This window comes from Drosophila takahashii, chromosome X (assembly GCF_030179915.1).
Source record: "Drosophila takahashii strain IR98-3 E-12201 chromosome X, DtakHiC1v2, whole genome shotgun sequence".
NCBI classification, from domain to species: Eukaryota; Metazoa; Arthropoda; class Insecta; order Diptera; family Drosophilidae; genus Drosophila; species Drosophila takahashii.
In genome coordinates this window covers 1,601,827-1,626,619 of record NC_091683.1, presented here as the reverse complement: position 1 = coordinate 1,626,619, position 24,793 = coordinate 1,601,827, and the positions used below count along the sequence as shown (strand labels likewise).

Below are 24,793 nucleotides of genomic sequence, written 5' to 3'. Positions count from 1 at the left end.
AAGGAAACAAAAATATCGATATATAGAAATGTATTTTTTTAAACAAAATAAAAAGTATAATCCGCACTTATGTATATCAAAACGATATGAATAAGTTGATCTAAAAACAAGAAAGGAAGCTACCTTCGGCCAGCCGAAGCTTATATACCCTTGTAGATAAAAGAATACTCACTCGGTGCAGTTCCAGGGATTCCAGATTCAGCGTTTCGATTTATTTCAATTTTGTTTTTAAGTAGTCAAGAATCAAAACGCCTACTTCCTACAAAGTTACAATGAATTTTCTTATATTTGTTTGGGAGCCTTAAGATATAGTGGTCCGATCCGGCTGGCTCCGACATATGTACTACCTGCAATAGAAAGAAGACCTTCGGGAAAGTTTCATCGCGATAGCTTTAAAACTGAGAGACTAGTTCGCATAGAAACGGACAGACGGACAGACGGACATGGCTAGATAGACTCGGCTATTGGTGCTGATCAAGAATATATATACTTTATGTGGTCGGAAACGTCTCCTTCACTGCGTTGCAAACATCTGACTGAAATTATACTACCCTCTACAAGGGTATAAAAATATTAAATTAACCTGATCTGTTGTTTTTTTTTTGTGTATGCATTGTCCCCCACCTTTTCTTGCAGTGTCCCTTCTTCCAGCCGCGAAATTTTGCAATTTTCGCATAATAATCATGATAATAATAATCGCACCCATACTTGGATTTTTTTCACCTCAGGCCAGGGCGTTGGCGCTTGCCGGAGAAATTCCACAAAAAAAATATGGGGAAAAGCGAGAAATAATTCTAATGGGGGCGTTGACGACTATATATGTGTGGGGTGTCATTCGCCTGGTTAATTGTGGTGGAAAGTGGAAATGGGGTATGTGTGCTCTGTTTCCCACTTGTGAGAATTGCGCAATTTTCAATTATTTCTTGGGGAAAATGGGGAAAAAGTGAGGTAGCGAGGTAGTCGAGGTGGGCGTGTCTCATTGCAGACTTTTGCATAATTATAAGCTGCGATTCACTCACACAGCCTGCAAATTATAATTAATGTAAGCCATGGTGTGAGTGTCGCATTTTTCAAATGCTCATGTGTGTGGTCTAAAATTACGCAAATGGTCTGATTATGCAGCTGTAAAAAAAGAACTCAAAGCAATGTGAATTAAAGCCTTCGCCAAGGATATCTGGAAAAGAAAATGAGAAGTAGTTGTTGCGTGACATAAGAAAAATTTTAACCCAACATAACTGAATCAGTCTTTAAATAAATTAATACTAATAATATTTTAAGAAAAAAATGTTAGTTAAATAATTGCCAATTAATAAATAACTAAATCCAAAGATTAATTAAAATAAATAAGTAAATTTTAAGAAAATTGCTGATAATAATTTAATATTTTCTATAAATTTTACCATTATAATACATTTTTAGAAGCAGTAAAATCATATTAATACACGACAACTTCTGAAAATATTTATACAGGTTTATATTTGTTCTTTTTTTACCACATTTATTTTGTTTTCACAATTAATTTGTTCGCTACCTATTTGATTTTATGTGGTGTGGGTTAAGGCCTTACATTTATGCAGTCAGCGGATTTATTCATTGTCCTTCGCTCTTGAAATCCTCACAAGTTCCTTTTTTTTCCATTGACTTTCCCACAAATCCAATTCGGTTCCTTTGATTGCGATTGCGTGAATATTGAAAACAAACAGAAACAACAAAAAAAGGCGACAAAAAACGAAACGAAAATTAATCAAAATTCGTGTCAAAAATTGTGAATTGGATTCGGAGCGGAGGAGGCAAGTTGATTGAACCCGCCTAGTGGGTGGTTTTTAATCTCTGGTCTTTTAGAATGAGATTCATGCACTTTCTGCACAAACAATCAAACGCATTGCATTTTTGGTTTTTTGTTTTCATTGGGCTCCTCCTCGTCAGTTGTTAATTGCCAACCGATTTTTTTTGTTATTTGCCAGATGGTAAAAAAGAAAAAAAAAAACTGTTTTTTTTTACCACTTTGGAAAAGTGAGGGAAAATGTGTTATTTAAAATGAATGAATTTGACCAAAAATATGACAATTTTACTTTCCAAAGTGTTATTTTCATTTATAATTCTTTTCTTTTCAAACACCTATATTTTTTTCTTCCTTGTGAAAATGTGCAGGGAAATGTGGTATTCAAAAAGTTATTTTTTTTACTTCCTAATTCCAATTACTGGTCCTTTAAAATTCCCACTTCATTTTCGTCTCTCAACAGGACTTCAACTCCATAATATTTTATTACATGGACTTCCCATTCCCCTCGTATGCAAATCACAAAAATTTTGAATGACTCATTAGCAGGCGAAACAGGCGAATACTTTTAACAAAAGAGTTTTTCAGAAAAAAAGAAAAAAGTTGGCAAGTCTTGCGAGCGAATGAAAACTCCATGGGTCACAGCTTGAAGGCGAAATAATCAAATTTGCACGCGACTCAGATTTAAAAATTAACAAATAAAATGCCAGCGAAAAATATTCAGAGAGTGGGAAGTTGGAAGGTAGGGGGCAAAAAGAACTCGAATAATAAGTAATGATGGCAGCGGCGGAAACGCCTGCAATTTGCCACAATTGAAAGTGGCTGCCTTCCCCTTTTTCTCTTATTTTTTTTTTTTGCAGCAAGCTGCCATGTTTTTTGTATTCTGTGTACTTCTTTCTCTCGTTCTCGTTCTATTATAACAACGCGATGTGGTACTCCCATTTTTCAGGCGAATTGCGCCCCTTTTGGTTGGCTGCCAAGTACCAAGTACCACCGCCACCATCGAAAACATCAAAAACCAGGCGTCTAATTGAAGTCATTTCCACTTCCACTTCCCAGTCCACTCTCTCGTCGTATAAACACTCCCTTGCCCCCGGCGGCGGCTGCTTTGCATAGCTCAAATCCCGCTCATACAATTTGATTAACCCATAAACGAGGCGCGGGACCTTCCATCATTATTAGCGACCCGTCGACACTGGGCTACACTGAGCAGAAGGGAAAGGTGGTATTCAAAATGAACAAATTTGACCAAAAATATGCCAATTTGACCTCCAATTAAACCACAAAGTTTTGTATTTCTTTTCATTTATTTTTATTTTTAAACACTTATATTTTTTCTCTTCCTTGTGAAAAAATGGAGGGAAAGGTGGTATTCAAAAAGTTTTTTTTACTTCCTTTTATCAATTACTGGTCCTTTGGAATTCCAACTTGGGCTTAGCGGTTTTATAAATATATTTAGATATTTTAGACATGCCATTAAATAGTTGTTGGAATTAATTATTTGCATTTCCTCCAATTATCCACTTTCTAAAATTAATAAAAGGTATTTTTGTATTGTTATTTGAAAGATATTAAGAACATTAAATTTGCTTCATTAAAATTAATTTTTTGTCTTAGGGAAGGGCATTAAGATTTAAATAATTTCTATTATATATCCTCAAAAATAAAATAAATATTATGAAACAAATATTATTAATATTATATTTTTTTGATGAACTTGAATTTCCTATGATTTTGTTTCAGTGTGGCGGCCATCAGAAGTACTCGTATTCGTATTGTATGCCACTACTGCCGGCCACTTTTTCTGTTACACTTCAATTAAAGTTCGGCCATTTTGGATTTCACACCCCTCGCTCCCTTATTTTCATTTTCATTATTATTATTATGTTTTTTGTGCTGCTTCCAATTTTGTTGCCTATTTTCTAATTCCGAGGCTACAACAACCACCGGTCTATGGACAAAGTTTCCACAACCCCTAATCATGCCCCCTCCTTACTCTTCCCTTCGTTCTGGTTGTGTGTAGTGCAGTGTTTGCCTTTCGGTTTACTCAAGTGCCAACTCGAAAGCCTGTCTCATAAATTGGTTCGTCGTCATTGTCGAGCACACTCTTCGGCCACTTCGGAAGCTCACACAGCCAGATATAGTGGAACACTAAAAGAAATTATGGTCTCAGTAGATATTCATTGGACCTTGTTTCATGTGTTTAAAGAACCAAAAAATATATTTGTTATCATATAAAATAAATTGATTTTACAAATCTATCATTCTGGCTTTAAAAATATTATTTTCAGTGGTGCTTACAATTTCTCTCCATGTATACATATATAGAGCAAAAAAATCCAAAACCCACCCAAACCAGTCGAAGAACTAAGCATATAGCATATAGCATCCTCACCCTCGAGTGCTCTCCAATGATAAATCATTTTTCCCGTCGCACACACAAATGATGATCGAGTATTTTCTACTTCAGCTTGTCTGTTACTTTTTAGCTGGGTGGAAATTAGTGCAGATAATCCCATTAAAGGACGTACATATGTGATGTGATAAGCGGGGGTATTTATAATAGAAACAAAAGTAGAATAGACGCTGTACCTTTGAAATAAAATCGAATGAGTTTCGAATGATTTCGAATAAATATACAATTTTAAACCGAAAAAACTGTTTTATAACATAAATTGGTCAACAAAACTAAAAAAAAAAATCTTTATATATTTTTTAATTATTTAATTTAATTCTCTAAAATATATAATTAAAACTACAGATCAAAATAATTGGAACCCGGGTTACTGTTGATTTCGTGGCAAAGGTAATTAAATGATTAGCGAAAACTTTCATTAATTAGCGAGGACACAAACCCAGCCACAAAACAAGGATTCGCTGATTGGCTTTGTGCAAAATTAGCCATAAACGCAACACAGGCGCCATCTGTGGGCAGCCTGCACAAAATGAATCTTTTCCAAAGGCAGAATTAAAAATTTTCTCACGTTATTCAAGCGAAGTGAACTGAACAATTAAATAAATTAAAAGTAAACTTGAAAGCCCCAGAAATAGAAACAGCCACAATAACAAATAACAATAATAAATAATAGTAATGACGATTATAATTCACAGCTAATACAGCAAATGCCACCACTTGTACGGTAAATTAGTATGCTCTATAAATTATTTTGGGGTATTTAATTTTAGTACTGCAAATGTTTGGTAACGTTTTATATACCTATATATTATTTATAATTATTTAAATATTTAACAATTATATATTTTTCTTTTTATTAAATACATTTATAATTTATCTATTCTCATAAGAGGCCTCACACATTTATTAATAACAGTCTTTAATTTAAAACAAATATTTAAAATTGAATTAAAAACCAACGCAAGAAAATATATATTTGATTAAAATTTAAATAAGAGAACGAGTCTTGGGAAAATTCTATTTAATTCATAATTATAATTACCATACTACATTTTATAGCACCACATTTTCAAGAGTATTTAAATCTCGCCAAAGTGCCAACACGAAAACCTTCGCTTCAAAATTTGTCTGTGCTCTTCGGGCCATTATCATCGTTGTTATTATGCCATTGTGGCGCAATTAAAGTTTCAACTAATCACACACGGCAACAATTGTGTGACAATAATATTGTCTAAAGCCCCTTGAAAAAAACAAACCCCGTTTCCCCGCGAAGATTTACCGAGATTTGTTCACACTTAACAACTTAATTACACAACAATGTGTGCCTGTTTTTGTTGTTATTTATGCCATTTTGATTTATTATTATTTATTACTGATTTTTTGTTGGTTTTTTTTGGCAAGCCTTATAGCCACCTGTCAGTCGGCAATCACTCCAAAAATAATCGAGAAACTCGCCGAGGGGAAGCCTACACAAAAAAGTAACTGAACTTTAATTGTTCATAATTAAGTTTGTCCATTCCGATTGTATATTGTGCTTTGTATTGTATTGTGTGTTTGTGCCAAGACAATAGTAGTTAAGTAAATAAATCTCGACACATAATTGACAATCGATTTTGGTAAACTTTCGCACTTGAGATCATAATTAAATCATTTGGCGGGCCACGTCAACTACCAGAAATGTGAAGAGCAACTCGAGACGAGACGGAATAGGGCACCCGGTATCGAAATATCATTCAAATATATATATATAAATTTATATATACACAGAGAAAATAAATCAAGTAAAAATAAGTTCCCTAATCTCTATTCTAAAATTGGGGTTGTACTATTTTTAAGTTCAAATTTTGGATAAACAAATATTAAAACATCGATATTATAGAATTGATATTGGAAAAATATCGAAAATATCGATTTTCAAGGCATTTGAGTCGAACGTACCTGGTAATTTCTCTCTGTGCATATATACTTATATAGCCAGACTATTCCCAGGTAGTCGGGTTGTCAGTCCTTCGTTGGCACGTCAAAATATTTGCAAAACAAAAGCATAAAGGTCCGAGAGCTTCTTCTGGGAACTCGAAGGACATGCCAAAGGATCCAAATAAAAAAATAAAAACATATGAGAGATTGCCAACATTGAACTGTAGCCAATAGAAACTAGTTCTTAGTTCTCCTAGCTGGCTGGATATTATATCGAATTACCCATAATCTTTTTGGCGAAACTCAATATTTATTTTGACAGGATCCCCGGTCGGATTGTAATTGCAAGTTAATTAACAATCAAATTCCAGTAAATAAACGAATTTCGCTTAAATAAATGAATCATCCGGCGGGGCAAGCAACCTGCTCTAAAAAATATCAAATTACCCCTCGGAATTCTTCTAGCACGCAGCACAGCAGTCTTCCCTGCCTTTTATTATTTTATTTATTATTCTCTTTCATTCGATTCCCTTAAATGCCAGACTGCGTGGCATACGATCTGTGTTCCGTTTCGATCCGATTTCTGGCCGTGTGAGCGTTGGCATTTCAATTGTCCAATTGCCGCGTGGGTTTCCCTATATAGAGAGGGGAGCCCACTGGGTGGGCGTGAGAAAAGCCCCGAAAGACCCGTTGTTGTGCGCTTATTGACAAGCTTTTGATGCCAGCGATCTCTTGGCTTTCCAATAATTATTATCCGTTAAATATAAACAATTTTATCTTAATGTTTTCTCTTGCTAATTTGAAAATCCAGTTCCTTAAACAATTGTTGTTTACTTTATATTTATTTTTTTTAAATTTATTTAAAAATACATTTTAAATTTTACAATAAATACAAATTCTATTTAAATATCAAATAAAAAATAACGACTATTGAATAACTTTGTAAACTATTTTACGAATGAAAAAAGTACTTACAATGTAAATATCAATAATAATATTTAATAATAAATATAATATATTATATTAAATAATATCAAATAATATCAATTTTTCATTATATTGAAATTCAAGGCTCTCTTAAAGATTTTTTTAGTGATCGAGATATTACTAAGCCCCTAAGCTTTATTCTCGCCCCGATAATGCCAAACCATTTCGGAGTTCGGGAGTGTCCTGAGAACAAAAGCCCGCATACCTCCCGAAAATCTTTCCCAATCATGCAATCGCAATACTGCGCCGCAAGGACGCTCCCACTTAAATAAATGCTAATTTACCCATTTCAATGGTACGAAAAGTTTTTGGCGAAAATTTTAATTAGACTGTTTTTTTGTTCCTTTTTTTTGAAGGCATTGTTAGGCGGGCGACAAGTGAGTAGTTTTTACAGTGCAAACACCGAATGGTGGCTCGTTTTTTGGGCCATAAATTGGCGTCCTTCATTGAACGGCGACGAGGAGAGAGGAGTTTGAGCTGCAGAGTTCCGAGTTCGGGTGGTCGATTTTTTTTCTTTCGCTTTTCTCTCTCCTCCTCACAACTCTCTGGCTCTCTTTCTTTCACTAACACACAAAATGGCACGACGCACACTCTGGCAATCTAACACTAATACCACGACAAGCGCCGCACCAATACATCGAGAGTTGGTCCCAAAACTGGAAGTCGAAGGGAAGACTGGAAGGTTTTGTATGGGCGAGAAGAGCTCAGCTAGCTGTTGCTTGGAAGCGTAGTGCTGATCTCTTCCCACTCGCACCGAATTCAAGTTGCACATGCGCCATGTTGCCGAGGGGAAGTCCCACATATTGCCGACTCGCTCGCACTTGCTGGCTAGTGCGGAGGGGGGTGAAGAGTGCGGCTAGCGTGCGACAGAGACCGCCCCATGAGTATTTACCGTTGCCGGGCAGTGCAGTCGACGTCGGCGTCGCTGTTGCTGCGTGGTGTTGCTGCTGCTGCAGATGTTGCTGCTGTTGCTGTTGCTGCTGCTGCTGCTGCGTTTGCCATGATTTGAGGTCCTCGCGAAAGGCAAAAAGCTCCGCTGGCCGCTTACCGTTTACCGTTTGTTAGCTGAATGCCTCCTGAATGCCTCTTTGGCCAAATCCAAGTCGGAAAGCCAGCAGGCCAACCACCAGCAGCAGCAACATTACGGCAGCAACGGCAACTGCGACGACGACAAAACTCCTGGTGCACATTAACGCAGGCAACAGTTTAACGTGGAAATTATTGCGAATTTGTTGTGTGTTTTTCTGCGATCGCAATAACGCAGCAAATCGCGTGCAACAGCAATATTGCAACATTGCTTTGCTTATTTTTTTTGTGATTTTTTTTTGGGGGAGTACCATGATATTTTTTTTCATATCTAGTCGTAGTTTTAAATAGAAGCAATTAAAAATGCCGCAACGCTCGCCATTTGCCATTCAAGAGCTGCTGGGCCTGGCGGTAACGGCAGCAACAACAGCAACAGAAGCGCCAACCGATTTGACGACGACAACAACAACGGTTGCCAGTGCAATATTGGCAAAAGAGCGCCAAACGGGATCAGTAACATCAGCAGGAACAACAGGAACAGCAGCAACAACAACAGGAGCAACAGCAACAACAACAGGAGCAATAGCAACAACAACAGAAGCAACAGCAACAACAGCAGCAACAGCAACACCCAGCGCAGCAGCAACATCATTCAGCGGAGGAGCAGTAACAACAGCTGATGGCAATTTGGAGCCCCACCAACAGCACCACCATTACAGGGAGCACCACCAAATGACCATGGCCTCGCGAATGGCCTACTTCAATGCCCATGCGGCGGTTGCAGCTGCGTTTATGCCCCACCAACTGGCCGCAGCGGTGCACCACCATCATCAACATCAGCACCTGCCCCACCACCACCACCATCAAGCGCACCACCCACCGCCACCGCCGCCGACGATGCAGCACCACCACCACCCGCACCACCCGCTGCTCCATGCGCAGGGTAAGCCCAAGCCACCAAGTCCCCACCGAACGAACTAGCGAACTAATGAACACCCCCAGCCACACACAAAAAAAGAACAACCAGTTCTATTAGTTTAAAAAATATTTTATTAAATATTTATATAAGTGGGCGATTTTTGGTTGAAATTTGTACGTTAGAATTTTTCTTTATAACAAATACCTTTATTATAATCCATGGGTAATGACGTTTGATTATAAAAATAATATAATTATTGCGGTTGTCAATGAATGGTTGTTAATGAATGGTCGCTAAATACGTCAAAACATAATTTTTTAGATTTACTTTTTATTCCTTTTTTGATACGATATAAGTTTGTAAATTAAAGTTTTACCATTTTGAAAAATAGCTCTTCGGTAAATATTTAAACTTAATTTTTTGTATGTGTTATAATAATGCAACAATTATTTAATTACAACATTTTATATTTTTTTGTTTCAAATATTTGAAATTTCACGTATTTTAATTTAAAAACTTGCAGCAAATATTTGTTATGCTAATTTTAAAATCACAATTAACAATCAATGCTCATTTTTTTGCCGTGTTCATTTACAATGACAATCAAAGTTTAAACGCAATTAACAATCGCAACTGGTTTTGTCACCTGCCAGACAAACAAACAAAGGCACACAAGCATATATATACGTACGATACGTACAGTGGGGCGAATTGCGGTCTGGAGTGCAGCTTAGTTAGCATAAAAAAGGGATTAATCAACGGCCCACCGTCCAGTCAAATCAGCTTTGCCCCTACTACAGAGCTCTCACAACTCTCAGCTCACAACTCACACCTCACCCACCAATCCGCCTCCAAAACCACTCCACTCGAAAGCACCACCACTCAAGTTGAGCTGCTAATTGCAGTGCGTGTGTGTGTGTGCGTGTGAAAGAGTGATCAGATGGGGGAACAGCAGTGCTCTTCGATCTTACACACACAATTGTGCATTTCCATGGCTAAATTCTAAGCTGGGTTTAGATTATCTTATGGCGAAATACCAACACTATGCATACAAGTTCGAGTTGGGCACACTTTTACGTCCAGTGTGTCCAGTTTTTTTTCAAAGAATGAGAATATTTCAACTTTTGTGGCTTTTTTATTTTTTAAAGGGTATTTTGCCACAAAAGTACACTTAAAAAGCGATATTTGATTGACTTTGTGCCACTGTAAGTGCGCCTTTTTTGCACTCTGAAAAACAAACCCACACGCACTGGCAACGAACTCGACCCGACCTGCTGCTGTCTCTCGATTTAAAGCTCATTTGGAAGTGGCAATATCATCCCAAGTCGGGGCGATGACAGCGAACGCAGATAAACAGAAAGGCGCGCAAAAATATGTAGGGAGTGCTACACAAGAGAAAAATTTATGATATTTAAAATGATTTTATTTGGACCATACCATTGTTTAAAAAGGAAGAAAATAATTTATTTGGTAGACTGGAATCTTAATAAATTTTTGTAAAATGTAAAATGTAAATATTGGGCAATATTCATAAATATTCCGTCAAAACATGATCCATTTTTTTCTCTGTGAAAAAAGAGCGAGGGTCCACCGATAATCTTCTAGATTCAAGTGGCAGCTGTTATTATTGTTATTATTATTTTAATTAGCGTTGAAACATCATCGTCATCTCCGATTTCCATTGCCCTGTACTGATTCTGATTCACTGTGCCAATTTCACTGCGCACTCCACGTACTTACTTATGTGTGTGCATTAGGGTGGACCAGAAAATATAATCAATTTTTCACAAAAGAGTATTCCAAAATTAAATAAAAATGTATTTTGAAGTTGTGAGTAAAACAAGCTTAATTGTCTTAAATTTGCATATGAAATTAATTATATGTACGTTACGCATGACAGTTTGATTTAACTCAAAAAAATCGTTCCTTCAACTTGAAATAATAGTTAAAATAAGGGAGAGCAAAAATGCAAACAAATGCTGGCTTAAAATCTATGCCACTTTTTATCAAAGGCAACAGTGCGTATGAGTGATGAACATAAAAAACAAGACACAAACATTCTAGTATTCAGCTGACAGGGTATTCAAATTTCGTCTTTGCGAATCAAGCTTCCCTTCTGGATTTGATTTGAAATTTGCTGAGGAGTACACTAGTCTACTTCCGGACCCTTCTCTTGGCTTTATGTATTTCGCTTGTATGTTCCACGTCTTTCTTTTCGTCTGTTGCTCCTTCCACTTGGTGTTCCTGCTTTGTTTTAAATATACAACTTTTTCGCTTCTTTGCCGTAATTTGTGGTTTAATAAATGTGGGAAAGACCGCTCGTTGGCTAGTATTTTATTTAATAACGGGAATATTGGCTTGTAGATTGAGATGATACTTTTAATTAAGTTTGGTTAGTTTAGTGATTTGTAATTTTAGTTTAAGTTGAGTAACCATTAACTAAATGATATTTTTTAGGGTATGTGATAGTCGAGTTTTCTGTTTCCCCTGCTAATTTAGTTTAGTGTGTTTTTTCTGTATAAAAGTTCAGTTGGGTCCTCAGTAATTGGTTTAATTTTAAGCATAACCATTAACTACATATTATTTCCTAGGGTATGTGATAGTCGAGATTTTTCCATTCGTTCCCCCTGTTATTATTCTTAGTGATTAGTTTTGTGTCGGTTACTGTTGCTTCTGCTTCTCCTTTTCATTCGCGTCATCGTATTTAATTTTGCATATTGTCGTCTCTCGTTCTGCTCTTTATGTCGTACAAATATATTTTGGTTTCTGTTCTGTTGTTGATTTTATACCCATTTGCGTGGCCGTGTTCGTTCGTCAATTAAAAATTCGCATCAAGTTCGTTCGGATTTCGGGCGGATTTCCCGTCCAGAGTGTTGAGTGTTAGGCGCCTTCCCATTATTAAGTGCCTTTGATCTTTTAACAGAGGAAGGAACAACAAATCGGAAAATCGGTAAATCGGTTATCCAACAATAACAAAGAGTAGAGGAGAAAAACGATTTTTCTTCGCTTTTCCCCCACATTTAATTGACAATTTTCACTTTGGCTCGTCGCATCGCTTTGTTGTGACAGTCGTTTTGATGTGTTTACACACACTGACAAGCCAACACACACCCGAAATTAAATGTGTATTTGTGCACTTGTTGTTGCAAATATTTCGGTAATTTACTTGCGGCTCGAAATTAACCATTTAGAATTTTTAATGCCCAGCTGGATATTTACGCAATTTAATATAAGAATCAATAAATTATAATTTCAAATTTTGTTCCTATTATTTGTAAGTACAAAAATGCAATAAATTTGTAAGATTTTCTTGTATTTTCAATTAATTAATGCATAGAATTTCTTGCCCAGTTTATCATATTTATTTTGTATATTATACAACGAAAAGTGTTGCAATCAATGGCTCCAGAATTGCTAATTGCTGCCTGTCAGTCTTCCGAAGTCAGTCAGTCTTCCATGCAAGCACCTACATATCTCTCTACGTTCCGCCCTTTGATATTTGAGCCACTTTGCTAATAGCCTGCCCCAGTAATACATATATTTATGATAAAAATATTCTTAATTGTAGTTTCTCGCCTCCTCGGACATTGTGTGCGGTCGTCTTTTGACTTTGCTTTGATTTTGAGTTGACGTAAATTAGAAAAAAAAAAAACAAAAAAAAAACGCCTGAAAAATGTGCGGGGAAATGCGGGAAAAAGTGTCGACAAACGCCCTTCGTTTTCTGAGTGAGCGGACTTTTCGGAATTTTCGATTTCGAGTGTGCCCCTCCTCCTCGCAACCTCTCCCAACCTTAAAGCTTAACCCCTTAACTTCCCTTAACGCAATTTCTTTATTGTCTGAGGTGTGAAAAAAATGTTCAACGTCAGCGCTCCACGAGTGCAGTTATTGTTTCAGTTGTTCAGTCGCCGCTGCACTTTTCCACCTCCTCTCTTTTTTTCACATACTTGTTTTTGGCACTTTGTCACACTTTTTCGCTTTGATTTTTTGCGAATTTAAAAGTCAATTAAAGCAACTTGACGAACGAGAAGTGCCGAGTGCCACTCAAGGGTTAATTTGTCCGTGCCAGTGTGAGTGTGAGTGAGTGTGAGGGTGAGGCTGTGAATGCGAGTTGATTCACAGCAATTTGCATTAAGCGGAATTAGCGTCAATAATTTTTAAATTTTCTCGAACGGAACGCAATCATGAACTACAATGATAATAAAAGCGATAACTATAGAGCCTGGCTAGCTTCACTTGATTGTAACTTAATTAATTTAATTCGAAATTCGGAAATATTAAAAAGAAGTTGTATCCTAGAGTAAAAGAAAGTACAATGAAATTCCACGGAATTATGATTTTGTTCCTATTAATTTCCCATTATTTTCCGATCGTTCCAATGATTTTTCGAATTTTGTTCTATTAATTTTGCGATTTTTCATATGGCAGCTATAAGATATAGTTGTTCGATCCATTTGGTTCCGACTTATATACTACCTGTAATAGAAAGAAGACTTTTGGGAAAGTTTTAACGCGATAGCTTTGGAACTAAGAGACTAGTTTGCGTAGAAACGGACAGACGGACAAAAAATTTCAATAATAATTTCCAAAAATATATCTAGTATTTGGAAACATTTGCATATGCCGTCGAAACTTTTTATTTGGATTCACTATAAGCAAGTTCCCCAGTATATTCGCATTCATGTATTTATAAGCTGGATTTTCTGCCCCGTCACATGGCAATCAGAGCCGGGTAATTCGTGACCAAAAGCTCAACTCACTTCGACTGCACAACAGCACACCCAGCCATTTTCAGAGGCGCCGTTTCGGAAGGGGGGGACCATTTGTGGGACATGAACAACCCCCCTTTAGAGACTGCGCCTTTGCACTGCGCTAATTTTATAACGCAAATAAACACGATTTGGCACTTGAGTTTCCTCGGCGGCCGCTTTGCTTCTTCAGCGGCTCGAAAGTGGGATTCCGGTATGGATTTAGATTTGAATTTGGAACTTGGAGTTTGGAATTTGGTTGCTTTCACTGTCCAATACACAGCAGTAGCAACAACAAAAACAACAACAACGAGAGTAACAATCAACAAACTACGACTGCTAATTATTCATGGCACGGCCATCTATCTGGCTATTTGGAGTGGCTACTCAGCACTTTTTCGGAAAGTCTGGAAATTGTTTCAATTGTGGACGCGATGTGATTCACCTGGTCGAACGCCTCGACTGAGTTCACGGTGGGTGCCAAGCTAATTGATAGTTGTACATCGGTTATTCACTAGCTGCTAATAGTAGTAGAGTTTAATAGTAGAGTTTTGGACACCACCACCAGTTTTTAAAACTATCGATATTAATAATACTATCAATTTTATCGATATTATCGATAGCTTCTAAAAATGTTTAAGATCAAAAACAAAATTAATGGCTGTTTAACACAAACTAAGATAAAAAACTCATAAATATACAACAAAATATATTCTTTTAAAGAGAAAATTGAGTCTATAAAACCCATATAATTATAAAGTAATGATGGTCGCGTCAGCTATATGAGTTTATAATTAATTCACTTGATTTTCACTCACGACACCCGAGTACATATGTATGTTGGGTACAATAACTCGGACTGGGACACCGAAGCGGCTACTTAGCATGACCTCCGGCGGATGTTCACGACCCACACGCTTCTCCACGATCGCCTTGTGCGGTCTCTGGACCGCCTTTTACCCCCCGATCTCCATTATTTTTTTCCATATTTTTCCCATATTTACCCCGAACTTTTCGCCAAGCGACCCATATCAGCTATTGTCGAGCGTTAATCAGTTTATAAATACATCGTCACTTGCAGTTCCCTTAGTTCTTTAGAGAAGTTTCGCGCGCACTATATTGCAATATCAAATTTCATTTTGAGCAAATGGAATTTCTCTGGTAGAGAGCTAATAAATGCGGTTTGATTGTCGTCGACACATTCATCATCGCTTATTATTGTTGGCATATGTCGAGATCCGAGATCTCTTTGTGTTTTCGAAATGCGTCACCATAAAACAATTGAGGAGCACACACAGTTTGCGATTCACTTTCGGTTCCAATCCCAATCCCGAATTCCGATTCCCGATTCCCCTTTAAAACCAGAAAACCAGAACCCCGAAACAAAGCCAAAGCCGAGAACCGAAACTACCACGAACGTTTACGAGAGGAACGCCTTGAAACAATGAAACATCGACCAGAAATTAGCGCGGTTGTCTGTCAAATTTGATTTTGCTTTGATATGTCACTCGCTTGCCACGGGTAGGGGTTAACACGGCCACCGAAGGGTTAACAAGGCGCAGTAGTAGGGGTTGCGACTGCGACTGCAGAGCGAGAGCTTGTCTCGATTTCTCGACATCGAGGTCGCCGATTTGCATTTCTGAGTGCCTGCCAGCAATACTCGAAGAAAAGTCATCAAGTTTCGACCTTAAAAATAAGATATGATATTTAAAACTAAAAATTTTGATAAAATTTTCTCATAAAATATTGATCAGAATTATTATGATAAATGGTATAAAGTTCTTAAGTTTTTAATATAAAATTTTAATTATTATTTTAGTGATTTTGTTCTACATTTTGTTCTGTGTACTTTTGCATGCATGAGTATATGCCATGTGCATGCAACATTTCCCATCCTCAATTCTTTAAGTGTTAATTCGGAGACCCTTGTCTTGCTAATAAATGCAAGAAATCCAAACTATACTAATGTATGCTAGCATTGTGTCAAAGTAATTGTAGGTAAAACTCAATGTAGGCTCGATATCTTAATATCAGGTTAACTTTTGTCCTCGAGATAAATGGTTAATGGAAATATTCAGTGTCTCATAGAAAAGTTCTAAGGTCAGTCACCTTCAATAAAACAATTGGCGCCCAACGTGGGGCCATCAAAGAAAAGTTCCAAGGTCACGTCACCAACTTAATTATTTTTATATTTTCTCACTTTCAGGATTCCCGCAGATGAAAAGTTATGCCGCAGGAGCCGCCACATGTTTACCCGGTAAGTTTACTCACCTCTTTGCAATCCAATGGGATAAACAAATTTAACGGAAGCCCAAAGGTAGGCCACATATATCCTTAATCCTTTTATGCAATCCTTTGAAGCCAAAGCCAAAAAAAAGCTGAATACCCTTTGACCAACAGAGGGCGCTAGCTTCGCGAGCTCTGTCCTAATTAATGGGCATTCCTGCACTTCAATTTGAGTCATGGCTACCGGTTCCTTCAGAGGCGTAAAGGGGTAAAGAGTAAATTTCACATGTCGCGCACATAAATTCTCCAAATTGCTAATAAAATAAACAATTTAGCTAACGAAAAAACAAAAGGGAAAACTGGGAAATGCACACACATGCGAGAGAGACAAAAGTCAAATAATGAAATTTCCATTTTCATTTTGTTGCATTCGTAACGGGCAATAAATATTTTCAACATACGCTTTTATACGCAATTTACACGCGCATACATCTCTCCTCACATCCTCAACCTCACACACGTCCTGTATCCCCCCTCTCTTTTGTTCGCCTTCGTGCCGTCTCTTTCTGACTTAACCCTTTTTCGACAGCGGCACACACAAATACTACACAAAAATACAGGGGGAATCCCAAAACAAAGGCGAATGAAATGCGAAGCGCATAAACTTGTCTAATAAGAAAAGGGATCTGGAAACTGGTTGAAAGGATAAGGAAGGGACGAGAGACGTGGGCAGGGGCAGAAAGAAGGATCACAATGGGGTAGAAAAGGCTTGGGGAAGCCACAATGAGTGCGCCAATAAATTGGAACAAGGTAAAAGTAAAAAGTCAGCCCATCACCACAAATTGATCAAGGCCAAAAAAAGGTGTCAAGAAACTGCGTATAAATTGCTTATTATTTAAATATTTATTATTTAATAAAATATTTCAATTGTTTACTTGTAAATGTATTCATTTACGAAGACAATTACAATAAAATGCAAGTTAAGCGTGTGACCGCAGACATAGTCTTTGACTTAACAAAAACCAATGTGACCATATATTTCAAATATTTCAATTTCACACTTGTAAATCTTTCCTACAATTTATTAATATAATTATTAATTTTTTAGTGAGGAAAGTACTAATTTAATTGAATAATTTTAAAGCGTGAGATTTAGCCTCAACTTAATTGGTTCTTTCGGGTAAATATGAGGCATCCTTTTCTTTTTATCATTCTAAGTACTTCTTGGGGCTCTTGGCTCTACTTAATTGCCCTTTTGTCGCTGTTGTTGCTGCTGCTGTTGCTCCCGATGATGTTGCTGTTGCCGGTGTAGTGGGCCCTTCTAAAACTCTAATCTCTGACTGGGCCATGCAACACGAACTTGGCCACTTGGCCGCGCATTCTTTCCATTCTGTTTTTATGGACGAAGTGCCCTGCTTAAGTCTTCCACTCGACGCCTGCATTCTTCCAGAGAGGAAAAGTCGGCAGGAAAGCGGGGAAAATGCGGAGGCTGCCACTTTTGAGCCATTTGCTGCGAGCAGCAGCAGATTGCAAGACAAGATTACACAAAAGCCAAGGAAAAAACGATGAAGAAGAAGAAGCGAAGAGAGACTGACAAGTAGGGCAATTTGCCTTGAAAAATGGAAGGGAAGCAGGAAAGTTGGGGGCTCCACTTTTGTTGCACCATCGTGTTGCACTTGTCATGGCTAAGATTTTAATTGGCATTTTTCCCCCGTTCGTTCCTTCGTGGTATTGTGTTACCCCCTGAATTTCTGAATTTCTGCGAGCGAGCGTGTCTAAGTTTTATTTGCTGGCCATGTCGAAAGGAAGGCTGGCTTTGAAAATTGTGTTGTACGGGGCTTAATTGAAACACGCAACACAAACAGAGTGTAAAAAACCAACAGCACACATGTGCCAAGCAAAACCAATCGCGATTCACTTCACACCAGTGGACTGAATACGTGAATGTGTTGTGTCAGGGTGATAAAACGCACAAGATGGGTTGAAAATATGTGTATGTATGGGCAGTGGGGGGAGACCAGGAGACAAAGGGTTATGGTTATCTCGGGGAATAAAGTGCATTAGTCACAGAATCGATGAAGATATCTTTCAGTTTCTTCCGAAAAAGTGGGGTATCGTCAACGATTAGGCTATAAAACCTGGTTACAGAAGTAGAGCTTAAAAATTTTTGAAATTATCGATATTTTCGATAAATTTTCAAACATTGTAGTTGATCAGTAGCATTTACGTTTTTCTGACGTTTCATCATAAACATAATTAAACAAACTTTTATTGTGAAAATATACAGAGAATAATTACTAATTAATTATTATTTCTTTACCGAAATACAGATTGCTTTTCGTATTTCCTATTTTAATTCTACTCCATCTCGTTTTAAATATTTCTTCATTTTCTTTACAGAAGGGCTTTATTTTATTTCTTTATTTTCTTACATTTTTGTTTCATATTTACAACAGTTTTTAATATTTCTTTTTCTTATTTTCTTTACAGAAAAACAGATTTTTATTTGCTACAACTTTTTTTTTGCTTTTAATAAATTTATATATTTTTATTTTCCTAAATTTATGTTTTATACACTATTTTGGATGCAAATTTAGAGGACTCGCACCTCAATCGACTTTGTCTGGAAATTATGCGGAAATTCGCTTTGACATTGTCCGCCATTCGTCCCCGTCTAATTGCTCCTGTCTGCCTTCGCCCCCTCTCGCTCTCACTCTCTCTTTGTCTCACTTTCCGACCCCTTTGCCGTCTCTTTCTGCCAGCCTCTTGCTGCCTCTTTCGCACGGATCCGGATCCCTCGCTTTCTGTTCCTGTTCCTCGTAATTTGCGCACTCAATGGAAAATTGTTAATTAGATTCCTTGCTTGTCGTGTGACTGCTCTGCTTCTTCTTATTCATTCCATTGTTTCGTCACCACTGGGAAAATCCACCCACGAAAAGTGAAGGAAAGTGGTGAGCGGGGATTCCCCCATTTTGGGGCGGCAGCGTTTTAGCCAGCTTTGTGTCAAATTTGGTTAACTTGATTGCTGTTGTCACCAACGCTTCTGTGTTTTGGCCCCCGTTTTTCTTAGTGTTGTCCGGTATGGCTTAAAAAAAATAATAACTTATAAATTAAAATTTAAAAAAATAATAAAATGAATTTTAAAAAAATTAAATTTTATTTTCTATCCCCAAAAAAGGGACTGAAATACTTTGTAAATTAATAGCCAAAATGCACATTGAACTAGCCAAGATGACAGCACAGTCGCTCAGCCCTCCTCTTTTAACCCTTTTTCTCTGCTTTTGGGCCCACTTCAAGCCACCTACCTTTCCACCTTTCTGCTTCACCAACCCAAGCGAACTCAACGAACTTTAAGTGCAAACCGTTTTTTAAACGGCAGCAACAACAACAAAACAGATACAACAATGTGGAAAAGTAGTTATAATAACGACAACAACAATTTTCGCACACAAACTTTTTGCTCTTTCACTTTTTTGAGATAGATAAAGAATAGATACAGATCTTCAAAATAAGGCAATAACAAACTGCAGATAGTTTTGAAAAACCAAAAACCTTTGTAACCCAATTTTAAAAAAATTATTAATATTTCAAAGTCATCACTTAAAATTTTAATTAACATTTTTAAATTTACAATTACCTGAGTTGAAGAAATATTGGCTCGGAATCTTTTAAAATACCATTATATTAACCATCGCGACATCAAAAACCGGGTTATCAAAGCTGTTAATTGGAGCATTTACTGGTCCACTCACCATATAGCCTCCCTACTCTTTTCTGATTTTTTGCGTTTGCGTTTGTGGCCTCTGTTTGATTCCTCAAGCAAATAATTCAATTTCATTTCTAATTAGTACGAAAAAAGCGTACGAAAATGAGTGAAAATCCGAATGGCAGTTCACAAAGTACCCCAGTACCCACTACCCACTACCCACACAAATGCGAAAGCACACACACATGCAGAGCCACTTTGGTGCTAATGCAAATTGCAAATTGCGAATTGCGAATGCCCCTTCAACGACGACGCCTCTGCCCAACCTCTGCCGACGACGACAGCGCTGTCTGCGTCGCTGTCGCGTTGCCAACAACTCAGCCACTTTATTAGCGTATTTTGCCATGAAACTGTTTATGCGACACACACACACCAGCACACACGCACTCGCACACACACACACACATGCAGCCGACACACAGACGAGGAATTAGTCATTTTGTTGGTTACTTGATGCATGGCGAGGAAATACGGGAAACTGGGTGGAAAAGTGGGGGGCGGGACGACGAAAGTTGGGCGGAAAAAGCAGGAGCAACGGGTCCACAGGAAAGACCGCACTGTAAACATTTTTGGGTATCTTTCTGCTAGAATTGTAAAATATCTAAGCGATACAAGAAAGAATCGACGTGTGCCCTATGGAAAATAGGCGTGTGACCTCAGGCATTTATATATCTTTGCGAACTTGATTTTGAATGTTAAGAGTACTGTTATTTTTAATATATATTACTTTTATCAATACTTAACATCTCAAAAAAGTTTGGAAACTATAAAATGTCTTTCAATTTAATTTCCATTAAAGATCACTCCATTTCAGCTTAAAACCGCTTACCTAAGGTGCAGAAAAGTATGCAATTTATTCAACACCAACCGAAAAAAGATCAGAATTTCGGTTCCATGCAACTTTGGCTAGCAAAAATGATGCAGCTTACAAAATGAGCAGCTCAGAGAAAGGGAAATGGCAACGAAATGCAGTGAAAATTTTTGGTGGGGACCAAAGGGGCTTCCCCCTTTAGAAGCGACAACATTTTTTATGCGCTTTTGAGCAAATTAGATTTCCTAATTAAATTTTCTAGTGAAATGCCCATAAATTTCATAAAATATACTTGTCAGGCGAGGGGACGAGAAGAGGGGAGAGGTCGGTTGGGTTGGCTTTACTTTCTTTGTGCTTTAGCGAGAATGGGCGAGAAAGAGAGAGGGTGAGTAGGCGAGAAAGAGATGGAAGCTGGAAGAATGTTGTCGCCTTTCATTTGGGTGGCCACTTGTTTGCTCTCTTTTTTCCCAGCATCCCAGCAGCCGACATCCTTTCGTCCTGCATCCTTCGTCGTCGTCTGCTTAAAGTAATTAACTAAGAAAATTTTAATTGCTAATATGTTGTGATGCATGTGTGTGTGTGTGAGTGCTGCGTGCGTTAGTATGCATGCTGGCATCCCAGTGTGTGTGTGTGTATGGGCTCATTAAGACAGAGAACCAAATTCAAAGTTGCCTGATTTTATTTATTCATGGGACTAAAAGATTACAAAATTTTTTTTTTTTAAATTATAACATTTATAAAACATAAAAAACAGTTGTTAACTTAAGTTAAATCGAACAAAAAGTATTTTTCTTTAAAAATCAAGTGGCCAAATTGCTCCTTAAAAGAAGAAAAGAAATTCGTGTTAAAGTAAAAGCAGGTGCAATGATTTAATTAGATACTGACCGTGAAATAAATACCCGATAATTGAGAGAGAGCCCTCGAAATAATTTCCTTATTCCCCTTGAAAACAGCCAGAACAATTAAATTCCCTTTAACATACCTTGTTGATTTCGCCTCCTAGTGAAATGAATTGAATTTTTCGCCCGGTAATTTAAGATGCAATTTTCAGCCTTCATTACACGCGTGCATTTTCACTAGCAGCTCCCTCCGGAGATATTTTTCACGAGCATTTAGTGGGAAAATCAGGGAAAATCGGGAGAAGGAAAACGGGAAGTGGAATGTTAATGGGGATGATGATGATGCGGTGCTCTTCACTTGAACAACTCGTCAGCAGCCACAACACAACAGCCTTCTTTACTTCATTTTTCATATCGAATTTCAATGCGAAATGTTTTTCGTGTATGCTTTGTTTTTCATACTTTTCCATGCTGTGCAGACTGCAGACCACTCGATCACCGAACTGTGCATTTATGTATGTTTTCCGGGTGCTCCAGCAGGCTCCAAGTTCGATTCGATTTGGCCAAAACAAGGTTGGTTGCTTGGCAACTCTCGAAGTCTCGAACTCTTCTCCAATCCGCCAAGTGGGTTCGATCCTCATCGACTCATCCCCAGACTCATCAGCAGCATCCTCAACTTGTCCTCAGGTCGCTCATCTTTGCGATTACACAGAAAAAATCATATAAAATAAATGTGTTGAGTTTTTGAAAAGGATTTGAATAATTAATAAAAGATTTTACTAATAATTATTTTTGTATATTTAATGAAAATATTAATAATATTTTTTCAAAATTTTTTTTAACTTCATGTTTAATATAAAAGTTTTCTTTCATATAAAGATATATTCCTCTTCTATTTTGAATTGCCGAGACTTGTTTCACTGTGTATAAACTCTACTGCCACTCATCGAAAACTCAAATCGCGCCTGTCAACGCTTGTCAGCTCCTTCCTTCGAACCGAATTCCCATCCCGAAGTGCCATCCTCTTTCGACGCTTTCACTTTTCCCCGCTTTTCACAGCCGCCCTCTCAAGTGGGATTTTCCTTAAAACAGCAGAAAACTGATGATGTGTATGTGACAACCCCAAAAAAAACGAGAAATACGCGGCAGACAAATAGGAAACTAGATACAATTATTAAATATTAAAAACAACATATTAACCAAAACCACTTCAAGTCGCGCTTTAGTGCCATGTGTTTTCCGGCATCGGGTCGTGGGATTCTCGTCAACTAATTTGACATATTAGGGTGGGGGAAACAGATTGAATTCAGGGAATAAATGCTATTTTTATATACTATTTAAAAAACGAACTGTATAAAATGACATCCTTAAAATTTAGAGGTTGAAGCCAATGGCCAAACCAGTAAAGTTAAATGGTTCAAACTTCTACCAAATATTCTTGCTATAGTGTAGGTTTTAGCTAAGAACTGATTTCTGAATCAGCTGAAAAATAAATATTTTTTACTTTATAACTAAATGTGATTTTTCTGTGATTATAATGATTAATATTATTCCAGGTTCCCTGGCGCCCAAGGACTTTGTGATGGAAAGCTTGAATGGCTTTGGCGTGGGTCCGAATAGCAAGAAGAAGAAAAAGAAGCGACGGCACAGCCGCACCATATTCACCAGCTATCAACTGGAGAAACTGGAGGAGGCCTTCAAGGAAGCCCATTATCCCGATGTCTATGCCCGCGAAATGCTATCGCTGAAGACCGAACTGCCCGAGGATCGTATACAGGTGAGTCAGCAGCCTCTGGTATCTATGGTAACTCGATATGTGTGTATTGTTCAGTCTCAGTCGCCGTCGCGGTCCTTCCACTTCCACTTCATTTAGCTTCCTTAATGAATTAACGAACTAATTATGTACATCCGTCGAGTAGGTGTTTGCTGTTGGCAAAACAAAAACGCGGCCAAGGAATTTGCATTTCCCCTTGAATTGAATCCTTTGTCTTTCTGGTTTTCATCTCATATGCGCTTGTTTGGATGTCTCCGGCCTGATTTTTCACACCTCCTTCAGTTTTCTGTGTGTGTGCAGCGTCATCATGATGGCAAATCGTTTATAACCAGCAATCAGGATCGGCATCTCGAGTGCAGCTCCTCTGCGACTTAAGTTCCACTTATACACTTTTTATTGGGTATAGAGAATCGCCTGTTTTAATGCCTCATGACACTGTAAAATAGGGCTGTATTTTAATTTTATATTTTTAAAAAATATTTTAGGTACTCAGTTTGGATCTATGAATTAAACAAGAATTTCGGTTTTATTTTTACATTTTTAAGTCAAGCCGTTTTGGATATATCTCCTACTTCCCATTTTTTTACACCATTTTTATATTGTAATAGATAGAAAAATAGTTTTCATTTTCGAGCTATCAATGATATTAATGCATAATACCCATTTTTTCTGAATTGGTACCTAATTGGATTTTGAAAAGACAATGTGATATATGCATAGGTAAAAATGTGCACAGCATTGCGAGAGCAACGCAAAATCCGGAAATCATTTAAGGTCTGATTCACGCTGGGCAAGTGAGATGGCGATATAGGGCGAGCTGCGGGATAGAGAGGAAGAGGGATAGGGGAATGGTATGGGGGAAAAAATGTAGAAAATTTCAGCAACGTTTGCGAATTTATAATTAAGCATTTTAATGGCCGTTATTGTTCTAAGTCCCTCGAAAGCGGGAGCAAGCGAGACGGAAATAGCTTGCCACTCTGTCTGTCTGTATGTATGCGCTCATCGAGTAAACTTCAGTTGAGCCAAATTGCCACCCTTAAAAGGCAAAAACCCCAAAAGGAGGACTATGTGTGTGTGATTAATTAGCACGAAAAAAAAGAAGAGTAATTATGGCGCGATTTCTTCACGATTTTGCCCTTTTTTTACTGAGTTCTGGGTTGTCAAACGGATGGGTTCGACGGCTTTTAAAGGTTTTTTTCAGAAAAGCTAATGGCAGGATATTCAAGTATTGTCTCCAGACACTTAAAAAGTATTAGAAATCAATGCATATTTAGGAATAATTAAATAAAACTTTTAACAGAAAAAAATTTTTTTTTAGCCTGTACGGTGAAATGCTTTTACGGGGTTTGATATAAATATTAGAGTCAATTAATTTTCTTTCCAAACTTAAGAAAAAAACTTTTTTTCTATGAATTTTAATTTTATAATCACTATGTTTTTAATTATTAAAAAATATTCCAATTTCAAAGTAGACAACCTCAAGAAATGGGAAATAGCTCTGCTCGACCTCTGTCGCACACGTAAAATGTATATAAAACCAAAAAAAATATCACGGGAAATTTAAATGAATATTTATTCAGAAATTTT

At 37.4% G+C, this 24,793-nt stretch overlaps 1 protein-coding gene across 1 annotated transcript in view; it reads left to right on the top strand.

Moving 5' to 3' along the window:
* Positions 1–8,278: 8,278 nt before the first annotated feature.
* Positions 8,279–24,793, top strand: part of Vsx2 (Visual system homeobox 2) — a 40,082-nt gene continuing 23,567 nt past the window's right edge. Inside the window, 5 exon segments of the mRNA XM_044394978.2 lie at positions 8,279–8,725; positions 8,727–8,781; positions 8,820–9,069; positions 15,997–16,047; positions 22,989–23,209. Coding sequence (XP_044250913.1) covers positions 8,490–8,725; positions 8,727–8,781; positions 8,820–9,069; positions 15,997–16,047; positions 22,989–23,209 — 813 coding nt within the window. The 5' untranslated portion in view covers positions 8,279–8,489.